This window comes from Bombus pascuorum, chromosome 9 (genome assembly GCF_905332965.1).
Source record: "Bombus pascuorum chromosome 9, iyBomPasc1.1, whole genome shotgun sequence".
Taxonomy (NCBI): Eukaryota; Metazoa; Arthropoda; class Insecta; order Hymenoptera; family Apidae; genus Bombus; species Bombus pascuorum.
In genome coordinates, this window is record NC_083496.1 from 2,507,261 (window position 1) to 2,524,886 (window position 17,626).

General features: G+C 34.8%; 4 protein-coding genes across 5 annotated transcripts; 2 read left to right on the forward strand and 2 right to left on the reverse strand.

Moving 5' to 3' along the window:
- The first annotated feature begins 908 nt into the window (after positions 1 to 908).
- LOC132910287 (myophilin) lies at positions 909 to 14,112 on the forward strand. Of its 2 annotated transcripts, none has more exons than XM_060965851.1 (4): positions 909 to 1,118; positions 12,494 to 12,630; positions 12,710 to 12,914; positions 13,199 to 14,112. In XM_060965851.1, the coding sequence occupies exons 1-4, from the start codon at positions 1,065 to 1,067 to the stop codon at positions 13,367 to 13,369; spliced, it is 567 nt and encodes a 188-aa protein (XP_060821834.1). In that variant the 5' UTR covers positions 909 to 1,064; the 3' UTR covers positions 13,370 to 14,112. The 2 variants fall into 2 exon arrangements, with proteins under 2 accessions (XP_060821834.1, XP_060821835.1); XM_060965852.1 differs by lacking the exon at positions 909 to 1,118 and adding an exon at positions 5,678 to 5,828.
- Positions 14,113 to 14,122: 10 nt separating this feature from the next.
- Positions 14,123 to 15,108, reverse strand: LOC132910289 (small ribosomal subunit protein bS6m). The gene is made up of 4 exons (XM_060965854.1): positions 14,969 to 15,108; positions 14,683 to 14,822; positions 14,444 to 14,608; positions 14,123 to 14,362 (listed from the first exon to the last, which is right to left on the reverse strand). The coding sequence occupies exons 1-4, from the start codon at positions 15,011 to 15,013 to the stop codon at positions 14,260 to 14,262; spliced, it is 453 nt and encodes a 150-aa protein (XP_060821837.1). The 5' UTR covers positions 15,014 to 15,108; the 3' UTR covers positions 14,123 to 14,259.
- Positions 15,109 to 15,293: 185 nt separating this feature from the next.
- LOC132910282 (iron-sulfur cluster co-chaperone protein HscB) lies at positions 15,294 to 16,233 on the forward strand. The gene is made up of 3 exons (XM_060965845.1): positions 15,294 to 15,662; positions 15,732 to 15,988; positions 16,059 to 16,233. The coding sequence occupies exons 1-3, from the start codon at positions 15,294 to 15,296 to the stop codon at positions 16,186 to 16,188; spliced, it is 756 nt and encodes a 251-aa protein (XP_060821828.1). The 3' UTR covers positions 16,189 to 16,233.
- An 80-nt stretch (positions 16,234 to 16,313) lies between these two features.
- LOC132910288 (adenylate kinase isoenzyme 6) lies at positions 16,314 to 17,467 on the reverse strand. Its single transcript, XM_060965853.1, has 3 exons — positions 17,184 to 17,467; positions 16,914 to 17,065; positions 16,314 to 16,831 (listed from the first exon to the last, which is right to left on the reverse strand). The coding sequence occupies exons 1-3, from the start codon at positions 17,224 to 17,226 to the stop codon at positions 16,490 to 16,492; spliced, it is 537 nt and encodes a 178-aa protein (XP_060821836.1). The 5' UTR covers positions 17,227 to 17,467; the 3' UTR covers positions 16,314 to 16,489.
- Positions 17,468 to 17,626: the final 159 nt, after the last annotated feature.

Consider the following 17,626-nt stretch of genomic DNA (forward strand, 5'->3'; position numbering starts at 1 on the left):
AGAAAATTAACAAAGTAACGTTTGTAAAAAAGCGGCCCCTTAAAATTTACTTCTCCATATATAAGCTTAAAAACAACGTCCACTACGTCGATTAACACTTCTGTGGCTTTACATTTGTCCTCTCTTCGTTCAGTTGCGCTCTTTTATCGAATATTTTGTAACGCTACACTATACGGATGCTTACAGAAATTTCTATAAAAACGAAACCTACGCAGAGATTTGCTTCTTACGCTAAATATTAGGCTGCCCGAAAAGTGTCTTTCTTTTACAGACCCGTCTTTTACAACGATGTATTTTTATACAAACACGAAACCTAATCTGTCGGACGTTGTGATGTTTATTTTGATAGAACAAAATGGATCATAGGTAATTCGATAAAATAATATAAAACGGAAAATGTGCATCCATTATTTCCTTATAAAACGAAAGAAACTTTTCGGACGACCTAATACAACGATTAAACGCTTCTGATACCGTATGTACTTTCATCTGTGATGTATATTGTGTACACGCAAATGCATAGATATCTCATTAAAAACAAAATACCAATTTTATGAAATACCATTTCCTACTCCGCTATGACCCGCGATATTCTTATTTCTCTGATAGTGCGGCTACTTTTACTTCGCTTATTGAATATTACAATTTGAAGACATGCAAAATCACGAATCTGTGTGATAATCTAGATTAAAACACAATGCATCCTGCCGTACCATTGTCACGCCACAGGTATATCCTGTAGATTCTGTCTGAGAGAAATTTTTCCGCACGAAAGCGACTCCAGGAATTCGTCAGAGACGGCGCCTGACGTCATCTTCGTGCCAGACTGGAGAACGGAGGTCACGTGTCTCGGCGTCAGACGAAAACTCAATACTCGACCAGTCCCGGGTCGGCCAATAAGCGTCGAAAGGACTCTTGCTCTTGCCGATCGGCACACGGTTCCGAGGCGCGTCAGTCGTGCCGCAATCATCGGACGGTGAACTTCGTGTTACGGTTCGTAGTTAATATCGGCGTCGTTCTGTTTGTGCATTTCCTTTGAGTGAAACAGATCGAGGGTGAACGAAATGGCTAACAACAGGGCTACCAAGTCTGGATTCGCGGCAGAAGCGCAAAGAAAGGTAAAGGATGAATTAAATTTTTTTTCCTTAAAACACGTATTTCTTTCATCTGATGTTTCGTGACCTACTGAGAGAGACCATCCCTCGAGGAATTCGACCTACTGAGGGTGGCCACGCACGCGCAACGCGTCGTACGTTCGTTGCACCTGTGCTCTGTACGATGGATGAATTATTTCTCTCGTGATAGAGAAGTGGTTGTTTCGCGATATCGATTATCGATATTTGAGGAAAGAATCTTTAAAAAAATTTTTGACAATTTTTGAAAGGTTTACCTATGAAATTTTGTTATCATTTTCTAAAGATAATTATTATTTTATTAATGAGAAGAGAGAATTAACGATAAGCTGTAGTATTAATAGCGTTTTGTGTTGTCTGTTGACTCCTGTTTAATCAAGAATTAGAGACGGAATTTGCACTTGGTGAACGTTGCGATGCTTTATTGAATGCTTAGGAACGTCGGAATAATTCACACGTTTATCTTAGTCTTATATGTACGTACGTGTCAGCCAGTTGTGTATATAGATTACGACGCTCGTGTCAGAGATATTCCATGACGCTTATCGCGGAGTAATCCCAAGTGTAATTAGAATGCGGAGCGTGAAGGAACGTAACTGTCCACAGGAAGATCGTGACGTGATTTTACCATTTGAAAATGTTTTTTCTTTTTAAGACGAATTCATTAAATTGCTCGCGTTCCATCGTTTTATAATCAGAATTTCGTTCTGTGCGTAGATAAACTCTACGTTTATCAAATTGTTCGAAATAAAACTGTCATTGTACTCCGTGCAGATGTATCGTTAGATGCAGATGTTCACGCGTGCGATGCCAGCTCGCAGAAATATAGAAAACCTAGGTACGAAATAAATTTGTCGTATACGATCGTAATATACGTGATATACTGCGCAGGAAAGTAACTTTCTATGAAAGTATAGTTCGATGTTGATTCTCTTCGAGCATAAAAATCAAATTCTCTTCGTTGGAAGGAAAAAAGGAAGGTGAACGAATTCGCTGCAGTTTGAAGGGAACTGCAATTTCATCCGGAACGGAAATGACAAGCCGTCACGTAAACGTAGATAAGTCAAGTATATCTTATGATTTCGATACGGTCGAAGGTTGTTTCCTTTCGTTACACCTCAAGTGCTGGCGCGTTTCCATCGAATTCGCCTCGGAGGGAATCGTCTGTTCGAGCAACAGCTGCCGATCCTTTCTTTCGGTCGGCGAATTAAAATGAGTCCCAGTTGCCAAAGAAGGGAGCGTCCCTCGAAACGAAACTCACCGGCCATGGTACACTTATTCCTTCGCCTCGACTCACCTTTTGCCTTCCTAATATTTCCAGGTTACCACGTGAACAGTGCAGTCACCATCTATTCTGGGATCCATTTGTACGTTACTCTTTCATAACGTTAAACCGTAGTACTGCGCATAATGGGTTACGCGAGTTCATTCATGAAGTTTTCATAACCGTTGCTTTTACTATAAATATTTTACTGAAACAGAGACGATAACTTTGATGTTTTCCGAGGATATCTATCGTAGTATATTTCATTTCAGAAAAAATATCGACTGCGTGAAAGAAATAAAAGTTTTATAAAAATACTATGTATACCGTATGAAATTATACGTTCGTGTGTAAATATATAAATAATATATAAATATATAAAATATTCTTTTCGTGATTATTATTCGAAAGGCTGAGAATCAACTTTGCTGCTGGCATTCTTATTATAACAGATTCGTCGTATTTTCTACAATCGTGAAATCGTATCGCGGCTGAAAGACGAAGCTTCTGAAAATTGAAGTATCTGACTAAATTCTAAAATCTTGACTCTCGCCAGTTTGATTCTTGGTCTGTCGATTGTTAAAATTCAGATTTGAAAATAAACCACAGATCCAATAAAACCTCGTCGTCTTTAAATAAAGAACACCGATACTTAACTGATAGAAAAGAAGCAGCCTCAGTTTCCTAATTAACTTACAAGTAAAAAAGTGGAGCGGAACTGTGTCATCCTCGTGTTGTATTCATACAATGGAAAGTAACTACGTTCCATATAAAAAACAAAAGAAGAATATGAGAAAAAGAAACGCGATATTCATCGTCTCGATCAAACGAGAGAGAAAAATGGGGTGAAATACAAAGGGTTCGTTGTGCACCGGCTCCGAACTCGTTTCTTTTTTTGTCTCGTGAAACAATCGGCGAATAACTAGTCCGAAGGACGCTCGTTATAACACTCGTGAAGAAACGCATGTTCATTATGAAGATACGCTTATCGCCACTGGAACACGATCGTTCGTTTACTGGTCCTGTTCCTTTTTCGCTATTATTGTGTCATCTATTCAATTATCAGAAAAAGCGAATAAGATCTCGCTACGTTCTAAAAATGGAAAAATTGTGGAGCAGTGGCTTCACGAATTTTCACGATCGAGAATTGTAATACTACACTTGCGATGTTAGAAGAAATTGACAAACGTATAAAATGACGAGAGGTCAACGATAATGTCGCTATCGGTACAAGGTTCACCCCACGAACCATAGTTATTTTTCATAATTACTGGGTCAGTCGGTGCAATGTTTTGCCTTGAAAACAAATTGCTTAGTGGTTTTATAAAAAAACAACAATTCTTACAGAGAATAGGTAATGGGACTGTTAAATGTGAAATAAAGTAGAATTGTACCTTATTCTAGCAATTATTTCCCGCTAATATTTTTTATTATTCATATTCCACTTCGAACTCTAATATTTCGTTACATTGTATATTTTGTATAATTATCATAGTCATTTTTCATAATTTCTGGGTCAGTCGGTGCAATGTTTTGCCTCGAAAACAAATTACTTAGTGGTTTTATAAAAAAACAACAATTCTTACAGATAATAGGTAATGGAACTGTTAAATGTGAAATAAAGTAGAATTGTACCTTATTCTAGCAATTATTTCTCGCTAATATTTTTTATTATTCATACTCCACTTCGAAGTCTAATATTTCGTTACATTGTATATTTGGTATAATTATCATAGTCATTTTTCATAATTTCTGGGTCAGTCGGTGTAATGTTTTGCCTCGAAAACAAATTGCTTAGTGGTTTTATAAAAAACAGTAATTCTTACAGAGAATAGGTAATGGGACTGTTAAATGTGAAATAAAGTAGAATTGTACCTTATTCTAGCAATTATTTCTCGCTAATATTTTTTATTATTCATACTCCACTTCGAAGTCTAATATTTCGTTACATTGTATATTTGGTATAATTATATTTGTATTAATAGTACGAGTATTAATTAGTACGAGTATATACAATCTAGTTACTATAGCATATAGCACGATATACCACGCGATATACCACGCCCACGTTTTCGTACAGCATTTGTTTTCACTGATATTTGTAGCACTCACGAAACCACGACTGCTTTTAATTCCAAACACGCTAATTACACGTATGTTGTAGTTGAAACACGCTTCTCCCTTGTGGTTTATGGCACGATATTTTTAAGAACTGTTATTTCAATTCCTGCCTTCTGTATCGTTCCCCACGGTACACCATACGGGACCGATGTTTCGTTACAAAATAGAGATAACAATTATAGCCACGTGTTTCCGTGAACCAAGCACGATGAATGTGCAGCATTATACTACGGTTCTAAAAATAGGCGTGTTTCATCCCTGTGCACAAGATATCTGTATTAGCCACCGGAAATACTATAAAGTGGTTTCCATTTTAGGAACGAATGACCGAAGACGAACATTCGAGAAACACACGTTCCTTGCTTACCATTCGAGTTTCCTTACTACGTTTATATAACAATCGATAGGAGAATTTACGATGCAAATTCCTTCAGGCTCCTTCCAGCAATTCCTGTTGTCCGCTGCTGACCTTTCCTCTTCCGTCGTTCGAATCTCCACGCGTGAATCTTCGCTTCGTGGCTAACAACTGCGAGTAAATTGACATACTAGACGCGTCGAACATCTTGGAAAATATTTCCTTTCATGGATAAGTAAAATTATACACGCAGTAGTCGTCAGTGACTATAAAAATGAAATTTAAATCTCGAGAATAAAAGTTTCAGAAATAATCGCATTTTTTAACATTTCTGCCTGTAGAATTCAATCTAGGATTATTACAGCAGGTTTCTCTCGCGATTAACCCAAAGCAAATCCCTAACAATGTATCGCGCAAAATTCTTAATTACAAATTGTACGTTCTGATTGCTCTTACGTTGGTTGTAGCATTAAAGTCGTAGAAGTCCTCTTCTCGAATAAATTCGTAGAATTGGCGTAATATTTTTTAGTAATATCGCGTATCTATGTGAAAGTCGTTCCAACGAAATTCCTCCGGATGTTTCTCGCAGTTGCGATCTAAAATCACGAAATACCAAGAACGCGTTGGCTACGTAAATTTGTACGCACAAATCATTAGCTGACGCGCGAGGCCGAGCATGGCAATAGAGGCGAAGGACATCGTGCAGTGCAATACAAATTCTGTTCAGCAAATCAAGATACGAGTCCGTAGAATATCCTATGTCTGCATTCTACTTCTTCTTTTTACGACAGCACGATACGAACATTCCCTCCAAGTCGACTCTGATTCATCGAGATACGTCGAAAGATACTTAACTCGAAGAAATCTCGATAAAACGTATAGAAAGCTAGTCCGTTAATTCGACGTGTCATCGAACATCATCAACGCGTGACTGTTCATAAACTTGGATATGGAGGTTAGTATGACAGTGTCTTTTGAAATTTCTAAATTCACGATTAGACTGCGAATTTTTATGCAATTATTTTTATGGACACAGTTGAAGCAATAGAACTTAAATAGAAACTAGTTTTACCTTGTGATAAAAAATTATAACGAGTACTCCATTGTGGAAATGTTACGTTTTCGCGTATTACGCGTAGTTTTTCATCTTTAATTTTCACGTAAATGTATATATACACGAACGATAATTTCTAATTAAGTTTATTAAGAATACAGTTATTTACAAGTTCAAGTTTAGGTTTAGTTAAACAGATATTTATCAAATTTATGGAAGAATAAATCTGTCGAGTTCGATAGTCTAATTATTTTAAGTGGTGTACTCGAAGTTATCTGATATTTGATCGCCATATGGTAGCGATTTGAGTAAAGGGCTATTTAAAAGAAATTTATCTCGAGATCCGTAATCACGAAGTCCGTGCATAAAGTTCTTCGGATGCAAAGTATCGTGATAAAGTATAAGTGCATAGGTTGCAACGAACTTTCTCTTGCTTACGAGTGACTCACAAGAAGCATAGCTTCTTTTTTACGTCATATCTTTGACACTTATCAAGTTGAAACAGCTTTAATTACCGATCGTTCGTCACGATGATGGAACATCTTACGAAATTGTCCGCAATTACGTATACCGGTGAATTTCAGCTTCATGCTCGAGGGAACTGAATGAAAGATTAATACAGAAATTATGTTCGTATTACATATCTTCACGTGCGAAGGAGAAATTATCCGAACGGGCATAAAGTTGCTGAAGAATTAATTAACAGTTCACGGGCCGCGAAAAATGACCGAGTTGCAAAGACCTCGGCAACCTCGACGCGATCTCCCCTCGTGACCTTGCGTTCTTTTAAATTAACAGTCTCCAATTCCCACGAGTGCTACAGGGAATTTCACGGTCGAGGAACAACCGTGAACTTCTCCACTTCGTATGCAATCAGTTTCCATCAGGACGAAATCTCGTGCGCTCGTTAGCAAAGATCGCATAAATAGCGACGAACGATCGATGGAACTTGTAGAAAATGGACAAAATACAAGATATAAAGATTATTTGCAATGATATCTGGACTCGTAGAATAATATAGTAGAACGTACAAGTGGTAGAATATAATTGAAATGAATCAGAAGCCAAGCAGATCGAAATCCTGGCATCAGTAACACAAACAAGCGACAATTTGTTCAATAAAATAAAGTTAATGGAGTTCCGTGTGACCCAGTCAGCAGATGTTCCGTCTAAATGGCTGAAAAAAGTGATGAGCTGTACGAAAGCAATGTTTCGCGACGATTGTATAACTTTTTGACGTATATTTACAAAGTATGTCGTTCAACTTGCAAAGTTTCACGTGCAAGCACAAGATGGTTATCGACGTGGCGACGGTGTCTTACCTGCTCGGGCTTCATCTCGTTTAGAGGTCCTTATATGGCCGACAAGGCAGGCAACCTTGGAGGAGACTCATGTTTAAACACGCTTATGTATCTGTATGAAACTGTGTCGTGTATGAAACGTGAAATTACGCAATCGTGACTCCTCTTAAAGTAGGTCAACAATTTTTTTGAATCTAAATTACGTTTTTCTCTTTTTTTTCATTTTTATTTTTTTTTCGTTTTCTTTACTAAACTCATCGACAATTTTATACGTTCATCGTATGTAATGTAATCGTAAGTACCAGTTTTCTGAAAAGTTGTCCGCACAAAGCGTGGAAAAGAGCCGATCAAGGTGACAGTAAAGTAGATAGTACTTATCTGTGTACTTTAGAAATTATCGAGTGTCTTCTTCATCGCTAGAACGTAATCAAGTAAGTTATAAAAATAATTTGAATGGGTAGAAATTGAGTGGAAAATAAAGATGAAAGAGATAAAGAGATCGATTATCGAAAGAACATATATGAATCATAATTGGATTAATTATTGCAAGACAAATAATAGTAATTGCGTCATATTTCGGAATATTTATTGGAAAGTAGGTTAATTATAGATTTATGATGATTATCGTATTTAAGATAATCTACTTCCTAAGACAGATCGTTAGACAACCAATCGTTTCAGGAGCAAATCTTTTGCACCGATATGGAAACTGGTCGAACGAGAGACACTTTTAAATGCTGTTCTCCTTGCGTTCGTGATCAAGGTGAATCGACGTAATCGATGCAATTCCATCTGTTTTTTTTTTTTTCTTCGATTCGTGGAAAGGAATTTTAGATCACGCGTTCATTGCAAATCTTGTAGTACCGAACTCGTTCTGACCGTTTTATTCTGCCAAATTAAGAGAGAATAAAAAATTGAGTTTGAATTGCGTAAAATTATGCAGAAGCATTACGTCATTGCTTGTACAGCGAATTCCATTTCTGAGAAATTGTAAAATTCGCAGGATTCGTGCCTCGATGTCACAGTTCCATATCAATTTAATATTTATTCAGATATTAGTCGATGGTTTTCTAAAAATTGTTGCGCTGATCGGTCTAACTGCCTCTTATCGTCTAATCGATAACTAAATCTTATGTGGTTGAAATATTGCTGCGTCGTATACAGCGAATACAGCTTGATTCGTAGCAATTGCTACTTAATCGTCTTATCTCTGACAAAGAGGAATTGTACGTGATTTATTGGTAGGAATTTTTTAATCTGTAAAAATAAATGTAAATAAAATATTTACTAAGCCAATAATTCCATATAATCAGTAACATTAATAATGTTCAAATTAAAACAAATCAAATTATTAATAAATTATAACCAGTAACATTTTGATATATTCGCAAGAAATTCAGAGAGGCTCTCGAGCGAAACATGTTCCTATTCCATCGATCAGCGGAGCAATCGTCGTAGGCTTCTTCTCCGATCGTAAGTTAGTTAACAACGTTAATTCTATGACCAATAAATTAATCTAAGTGGACTTGGTGTAACGAGGAAAATGATTTCGCTGGTGGCATACTCTTCGAGAAGAGCAATTCCTTCAATTTACCCAGCGATTCATTGATGGCCAGGCCTCTGACCCAATTTTCATGACCGTGAACGAGCTAGAGCGCCGTTAAAAGCGTCGTTGTCGCAAGTATCAGAGAGACACGAGGCAATCCTTTAACTGCACACACTTGCCCCGGCAACCGACTCACACTTGCGCTTCCAACGATCTTCCATACAAGCTACGTTCCTTCGCAGAACGATCCGCGTGACTGCGACAAATTACGTTTCTCTCGGTTTTTGACGATAAGAAAGTAACACGAACAGATGCACGGATTACAGATCGATGTCATAGTGATCGAAATGAAAGAAACCTGTAATATCTTTGCACAAGGAATACTAACTCTTACATTCCAATGACAAAAGATAAGACCAACGTCTAAATATTTTTCTGTCCAAAAATAAATGGAAACGCGACGGTAAACAAAAATGTATGGCGTCGTTTAAAAATTTAACAAGTATGCGATATCTAATCGGGTAAAGTGCAATGATCACGTAAAATAATCTAATATCGACACGTCGTTTCATACGTCATGTTATTTGAACGTGATAGACAATTTCGACAAACATGCCTGTTTCTTCGTACAATCTTCCGTGGACACGAGGATTCTTCTATTTTTCTTACCAAAAACATACACTTTTTATAAACAACTCCAGTCAATTATAAAGAAGATCGCGTTCCAGCGTACTTTTTATAACAGAAGCATCGCTCGTCGGAAGAAGCAAGAAAAATGATATAAACGAGGGTTCGCCTGTTGCAACCCCACATAATCTTCGACACAATAGGCTCCACCACGCCCTTCAAACTTGAGCAGCCTGCTCGAGAAGATCCAGCTTCACGATCGCCTGGTATGCAGCGGAATCTATATAGGTAGACGTCACACCCTGTCCCTAAACATTTCGTTTTGCCTCGTTTAGCTTTTGTAAGACCTGTACGTTGCCTTCGTGAAATTTAACGTAACGATAAGCGTTATTCTTTAGTCGAGGTTAAATAAATTAACGTACGTCTATCGTGCGATTGTTATTTTTAGATTCGTTTCTCCATCACGAAAGAAACAAAATAGGAAATAATCGTTTCCCTGGAATATCGTATCGGGTGCTCATATTTTTTCATTACGATCGACGATTCTTTTCAACGAGGTGAAAAACATTCTCAGCTTTTCCGAGCAATGGAAACGGACAACGCAGTAATTGAAATTAATTTCTGTAAAAGTTGAAAGGCGAACGATCTTTTTTATTCGCGTTCGTAACAAGTATAATAATAGATATTACTGGAAACGAAAGATCAAACACGGCGACGCACGGGAATAATTACACAAGGAAAAATTGCAAAGCGACCGCTGACGTGGCCGCGAGTTTATGCAAATGATGTTGCAGAGCTACAACCTTACAATAGAAGACTCGCCGATGTTATAATCCCGTATTAAGTAATCTGAAAGGTACTTTCATAAGCGAGACACGTCGCTCGGAACGGTGTTTGCTTCGTTCCACTCGGTTGCCCCAAAACCGCGAGCATTTTTTAACGTTCCTCGTCATTCTTTCCTCGTTAATGAAATTATCGTGCGCTTACTCAATATCTAAATATAGTATTCACATCGTGTTCTACATCATACACGGGCTTATATCACGGAGATAGTGGATATCGTTGAGGACGAATCGAATGTTATCGTTGACTATGGGAAACAGGGTGTAGAAGAACACTTGTGACTACAGAGATTACCTGCTATAACTTCCTAAACGTACTCTACACGCATAAATATTACAAATATAATATTTAGAAGAATCGAAGGATTTATATTAAATAAGAGAAATGTCAATGGAAGAAAATTAATCCGAGTTTCGCTCGTAATCTTTCTTCCATTAATGTAATACATGTTTTCTGCTATTATAGATACTCGAGACTTTGCGATCGGATGATAACGATAATGCTATGTGATTTTATGATAACAACGTTCAAAGCATCTATTTCAAACAAAGATACGAGAAACTAGAAACACTTACATAAATACGAGTGATAATATAGCAAAGGATGTTTTTTCGCTTGAAACAAGATAGCTTTTAACAGGGAAAAAAGTTTGCTTGTATACAGAAATATCGCGTATTTTCTTTTGACGTCTTACAGAGACTAAGGCGAGTCGTAACAACAAAATGTTCCGTGAAATAGCGAAATAACAGGACGAAGCTAGAGGAAGCAAGATCTATACCTGCGTGAAAGTTCCAACACTTCGAATTTAACAATCGCTATTATTCTTATTAATTGCACATTGTAATTGCTCGTGCATATTCTTCTTCCGTGATTAGGATGCAATTTCAACGGACCGCTGAATGATGCGTTCGGAGAAAGTGAATACCTCTATCGTGAAACTTCTTTGAACGAGGCATTGTTTATGAACTTCCTGGTTTATATGTCTGTAACAAGAATTCTGACAGATTCGCATTATAATTTATAATTAATACGCTTGGCCTCCTGGTTGCTCGATTCGCTCGATCTTATAGTCGATTTAATAAAATTTACTATTCGAAACTTACGAACTCTGATACATCGATTTAACGTATTCGAAGATACGAAGAATCTGAAAAATGAAAATACAGGACGAAGAGATATTTGCAACGATGCTCGAAATATTGCAAAATTCTGATTACCGTCACGATTAGAACAAGGATACCAGACGCCAAATCGATAGTATATTATTCTAATTGCATGCACAGGATCACAAGACTGGTCGTTTTACGACGCAGACACGTGAAATACATCACGATCAAGACACCGTATGCCTAACGGAATATACATACTGCATCGGGATGAATGCGACGGTCCATGCTTACGAACCTCTCCTTTTTAGGTAGCCTTTACGTGAATAACTGTGCGCCCATTACGCGTTCTCCACGGACTTCAGGATATACGAATCTCGTCGTATGCTGTTGCCGTGGTCGTTTGTAACGTCTTTTGTAAAATCTTGAATTCAGAAACGAGTTTGATACTCGAAAGGGAACGAAAGAATTTCTGATCCTTATTTTGAAATTGGTGCGGAGATTTTTGTCTTCCTAGGTTGATTAAAGTTTCTCTCCTATATCGATAGATCGGTAAACATTTCGTCGTTTGTTCTGTGTACTCTTCAGAAACGTAGAAAGCAAAAAGAAAAGAAAAAAGTTACTCTGAAAATCGTCTTGACAATGGAAAAGTAAATGAGAATACATAATACGTCTTTAATCTTTTTTAAACAACGCAGAAACTTTCTGCGAAACGATGCTTTCGTTCAAGGGGGAAGAGTTGCGAGGCACCTCGAAGAAACAACGAGCAAAGTGTTTAAACAAGTTGGGTCAGTGACTCCGGCCACGCTCATGTCGCAGACCCTACAGGATGTGTTACTTGGATCACTGGCACATCGCATAATTAATAACAAGCAGTCGCTAGTGGCTCGTGCCCCTTCGACTTCGAAAGATCGACGAAAATCTCGTGAAATCTCTGACATAATGAAACATAAATTAGGACGTCTAATAAACCAGAACATTTTCTTTAAATCAGAATTTTATACGACGATAGATGGACAGAAATTTTGATTTCTGTATCTTTTTTTTTCTTCTTTTTTACTTTTTTCAATAATCTCGTAACTTTTGTTATTGTTGGATTCCCAAAGAAAACTGAGATTGATCGTAAATGCATTTCTGTTACAGATCAACAGCAAATATAGCAAGGAGCTGGCGCAGGAATGTTTGGAATGGATCAAAACGATCACCGGTGAGAATATAAACACCGACGGGGATATGGATAATTTCTATGAAACGTTGAGAGACGGAGTCCTTCTTTGCAAGTAGTTACACTTTGTTAAACAATATTAATCGTTGTTGTTTCGATTTTTTCATAATTAATTATCGTTCTTCATTTTTTAGACTAGTGAACGATATTAAAGAGGGATCGGTGAAGAAAATTAACAAGACTAGTTTGGCCTTCAAGTGTATGGAGAATATCAATGCATTCCTGGAAGCTGCGAGAATGCTAGGTGTTCCAGCCCAAGAAACCTTCCAAACTGTCGATCTGTGGGAAAGACAAAATCTCAATTCAGTTGTAATTTGCTTGCAATCCCTCGGTAGAAAGGTATATATACATGTAACATCTTTTCTTTCTTCGAAAGCTTTAGCTTACTGTAAATTCGAGTATAGTTATATCCTTTTGAAAGTGTTTGGTCTCCACATCGACATCATTGAAACTAGTTGGTGAAGCTATTTAGCAATGTTATAGAAACGTTAAAATATATTTATGTAAAGTTTAAACAATTCTTTGAATATAGTATTAATCATTCAATGATAATTAACTTATGAAAATTGTTTATTAACGAATAATTTTGTATTGATGTTCTAACTTAAAATTGATGTTTCTAGGCGGGCAACTATGGTAAACCAAGCATCGGACCAAAAGAAGCGGATAAAAATGTACGTAACTTTACCGAGGAACAATTGAGAGCTGGACAGGGTGTGATTAGTCTGCAATACGGCAGCAATAAGGGTGCTAATCAAAGTGGTATTAATTTCGGCAATACCAGACATATGTAAAACTGTTCGTCTAAAACTAAATGTTATTCGAAGAAATTCCAATTACATTCGCGTCTCTTATTTTATCTTTATGATACACTAGACTTACGGACAAAATTTCCTTGTACAACAATGTTTCTTATCGTGGTCCAATTCTAAATGGTGCACAAAACGCATCTTTGCGCGTGCCAGATGACTTTCTATGCATTTAATTTAGGAGATAGTGAAGTACAATATTATAAAATTTGTGTACTTTCTTTTTCAAAGATATGAGCAATCTCAATGTTACACATACACATCTATGCTCAATCTGTGAAAATTGAGAGGTATACTTTGAACGATAATACATCGAACATATATTATTAATGTATTTAAAAACTGTTAAGAAATTCATTCTTTAACGAAAAAGCGATTTATTTGCAAATATAAAAGAAAAGAATATATTGTGCAACGGGACACAACCGGCTGATTATACATATTTGTTAAATGTTACAAATAGATTATAAAACAGAGCTATCGGTATAAACAGCTGACAACTCTGCTACTGTTACTGTCGAATCCCTTACGAGTTACAGTGTAACCAAATTATACTTTAAAAAATTCATGTTACGCGTGAAACGATAACTATTATAGTTATTGTATAATGATAAATGATATATAATTATATTAAGTATTTTGTACAAATATTTTTTGATGATTATAAAAATAATTTTTCATAATGTATTGATAATATGAGTTAATAAATGACCTACAAAAAAACATAATTAGGTGACCTTTACATTTACTAAATTATTTTCATTTTATTTGGCTTTGCCCAAATTTTTATTTACATAGCTCCACAAATTTGTAACTTCTATGTATTTTATTCTTATACTATACATGGTATATCGTATCGTGAACAAGCAAATGATTCATCGCACGAAAGGATAATAATCAAGACCAGAATTATACTTGAATTGAGATCTGTATCGCTTATGTTTCTTGGCTTGTTCTAAAAGTTTTAACACACTGGGTCTGTTAAATAAAAAATATATATGAAACAGTTATTACAGATAAAATGTATAAAGACGTTATCGAAAGTTTAAAAGTACTTACCTATAAGGTGGAGGTAACATTTCTTCTTCCCATGTGCATTGTATATCCTGAGATGGGATATTTTGTTTATATATTTTTGCTCTAATAATACTTATATTTCTTCCACAATCATCTTCAAGTTTACTAATTTGAGATGGTGGTACATCGAAACAAATCATGAAATGTCTGAATATAATAAGAATTATCTGATTAGGACATATTATTTAAATGTACAAAAGAAAATAATTGTAAATACTTACCTAGCGTGTGTATTAGTTTTACCATGAGCAGATGCTACGTATGGAAGTTGCTTATCACCCCAATTTTCAATTTTTCTAATAAATCCACCTGTCTCAAATATAGAATTTGCCACATTCTTTAAGACAGATGCATATTGTGCCTACAAATATAATTTGTTATTTATCAAATATGATATATGAAATATGATACATATAATCAAATATGATTAACAATCAAAAATTTATTTTGAGGTTAAGAAATATATTAAATGTATCTTGTAAAACGTATTACGAATTAATACGATACCTTGTTTGCTATTCGTATTAATAATGGCATTTCGTAGGTCGGCATGTTCGCGCAATATGTTTAATTTATAATTGAAATTTTATTTGGAACACTACTTTCTTATTGATACTAATCTGAACCACGAACTATATAACCTGACGTGACATTTTACTACCTACTAAATAGATTTCTCTTATAATATCAAATCATTCATAGTTTACACAATTAACAAATATTTAATGTTGTTAATTGTTAATCTTTTGTCACCGATTAAAAATTACGTATTTATAAGTGTTTATTTCGATATCAAGACATAATAAAGTTATGATAACCTTATGCTGAAATTATGTACTTCAGAAAATCTTTTTTTGATTTTATAAAAAAGTATAACGTCTTCTATTTAAATCTTACACAACAGCAACAAAATTTACACTTGTATTATGTAGATAAAAATTACATCTCTCCTTTCATTTTAACAAACATATCACAATATTCAAGTAATAGTCTGTCAAAATGTTGGAACTGCAATTTTGTATATAAATCTGACTTGTTTTGCTCCAAATGTAAAGTATTACAAGAACCACCTGAAAATTTAACATATTTCGATATAATAGGAATCCCGAAAAGTTATGATGTTAAAGTTACGGAAATTCAAAAAAAGTATAAGGAGCTGCAAAAACTGCTACATCCTGATAAATTTGGTACCAAATCTGAGGTAAGTGTAGTTCTGATTATAATAGACATAGTAATATGTTTATCTCAAAATATGTTTTTTTTTTTACAGAAAGAAAAGCAATTTTCCGAAACCTTATCATCACTAGTGAATAATGCTTATAGCACATTAATACATCCACTAAAAAGAGGATTATATATGTTAAAATTAAATGACATAACAATATCGGAAGAAACAGACAATATGAATGCAGAATTTTTAATGGAAATCATGGAGAAAAATGAAGAAATAGAAGATGTTGGAGATGACGAAGAGAAAATAAAGAAGCTAGTACAAGAGAATGAAACTATGCTAAATAATTTAACAAAGTAATATTTTTTTCACTGAAAAATGAAACCATTATTTTCAAACTAACTAATGAACACATTTTTCATATAGGGAAGTAGCAGATGCATTTCGACAGGAAAATATCAAAAAGGCAGAATCTCTTCTTATACGAATGAAATATTATGATAGTATAAATACTAAATTAAGAAAATTAAAGCATGATCTAGGTATAATAGAATGAACATAATTGTTAGTATCATATAAAACATTTGTAATATGATATATATATTAATTTTTATGTATAAATGTATACTGTTAATGTGAAAAGTATGTTATAATGTATTTACTGTTTATAAATATAAACATTTTATTCTGCATTTAAATCTTTATTTACTAATATCTGACCTAAAATCCAAATATTACATTATTATCCTCTGTTCATTTTTTTGTACCGAACGATATTGTAGAACAATACGCATTGGAATAGTATAATACAGGCACTATTGTATAAAAAATAAAATGACAAGACTTATAGAGATAAATTATTCTTCTTGATTATCCAATTTCCACTTATCGATCCATTGACGAATTTTGCTTATATTGTCTGGTATTTGATGTATGTTATCGCTTTTCAATTCGAATACCTTTCCATCAGTAAAAGTTATTCTTGCCAACTGAAGAATGGTTTCAAATATTTCACATTGTATATTATCTTCTAACTTCTTTCCTGTATAACCCCTTCTCTCTAAGCGACTATACAGAAGAGTATTGTTTGTTCTTAAGACAAAAACAGCATCAAACCAGTCATCAGGGAAAAAGTCACACCCATGATAATCAGCTACTACTCCACCTTCAGATATAAGCTCTTCCATTTCATCCAATAACTGCGATTGGAAAATATAGTGTTTCTTTTTTCTTTTATAAATTACCTTTTCTAATTCTTTTATAATTTCTTTTATAAATTACCTTTTCCTCGTCTAAAATAGGACAGTCATATAATTCATCAAAATCCTCCAGGCAACCTTTTTCAATAGCTAAATTACTAACGTCAATGTAAGTTAATCCTGTCTTCTCACATAAAATACGAGACAGTGAACTTTTCCCCACCCCAGGTGTACCTAAATGCAAACACTTTTTATTTCATTTAATAATTTTATTTAATTTCTGAATGAACAAATTCAGAAGCAGCTATTGTACTTACTTGTTTTAGAAAAAAACAGTGGTTATTAAACTTACCCGTTATTAAAATGTTTGGAAAACTTCTATTTGTTTCGGACATATCGAAAGGAATACGTGTACAAATAGGTTATACTATGAGTAATGTACGAGGGCGTTACAAAACATTTTCAACACTAATCCTAGTAGGTTAAGTTGAGAGCTAAGCTACGAATTGAATTTTGATAGATTTAAGAACGTTTTAAAATTTTTTCATTTGACTAACATTTTTGTCACTTTTTACATTCGCTATTAATAATAAAAGCTTAAAACGTTTAAAACTTTAATAAATTTCGTTTAGGTTTCTATTTCTATATAAAAAATCTTTAAGAACTGAAATTAATAATCCCAAATCTATACACGAATTAATGAAGACAAATCATTTTTTATATAAATTAAATTTCTTTCAAAACATATAGAATCCTGTCTTAGGATTTTATGTTAAGAGTGTAAGTTATAATCTG

Coding starts and splice junctions, on each gene's coding strand:
- LOC132910287 (XM_060965851.1), top strand. CDS start 1,065: ATGGCTAACAACAGGGCTACCAAGTCTGGATTCGCGGCAGAAGCGCAA. Junction 12,631..12,709: donor GACGGAGTCCTTCTTTGCAA/GTAGTTACACTT, acceptor TTCATTTTTTAG/ACTAGTGAACGATATTAAAG. Junction 12,915..13,198: donor TGCAATCCCTCGGTAGAAAG/GTATATATACAT, acceptor TGATGTTTCTAG/GCGGGCAACTATGGTAAACC.
- LOC132910289 (XM_060965854.1), bottom strand. CDS start 15,013: ATGCCGACCTACGAAATGCCATTATTAATACGAATAGCAAACAAG. Junction 14,823..14,968: donor TAATACGAATAGCAAACAAG/GTATCGTATTAA, acceptor TTATATTTGTAG/GCACAATATGCATCTGTCTT. Junction 14,363..14,443: donor ATGTTACCTCCACCTTATAG/GTAAGTACTTTT, acceptor TTTATTTAACAG/ACCCAGTGTGTTAAAACTTT.
- LOC132910282 (XM_060965845.1), top strand. CDS start 15,294: ATGTACTTCAGAAAATCTTTTTTTGATTTTATAAAAAAGTATAACGTC. Junction 15,663..15,731: donor AATTTGGTACCAAATCTGAG/GTAAGTGTAGTT, acceptor TTTTTTTTACAG/AAAGAAAAGCAATTTTCCGA. Junction 15,989..16,058: donor ATGCTAAATAATTTAACAAA/GTAATATTTTTT, acceptor TTTTTCATATAG/GGAAGTAGCAGATGCATTTC.
- LOC132910288 (XM_060965853.1), bottom strand. CDS start 17,226: ATGTCCGAAACAAATAGAAGTTTTCCAAACATTTTAATAACGG. Junction 17,066..17,183: donor TCCAAACATTTTAATAACGG/GTAAGTTTAATA, acceptor GTTTGCATTTAG/GTACACCTGGGGTGGGGAAA. Junction 16,832..16,913: donor CTATTTTAGACGAGGAAAAG/GTAATTTATAAA, acceptor TTCCAATCGCAG/TTATTGGATGAAATGGAAGA.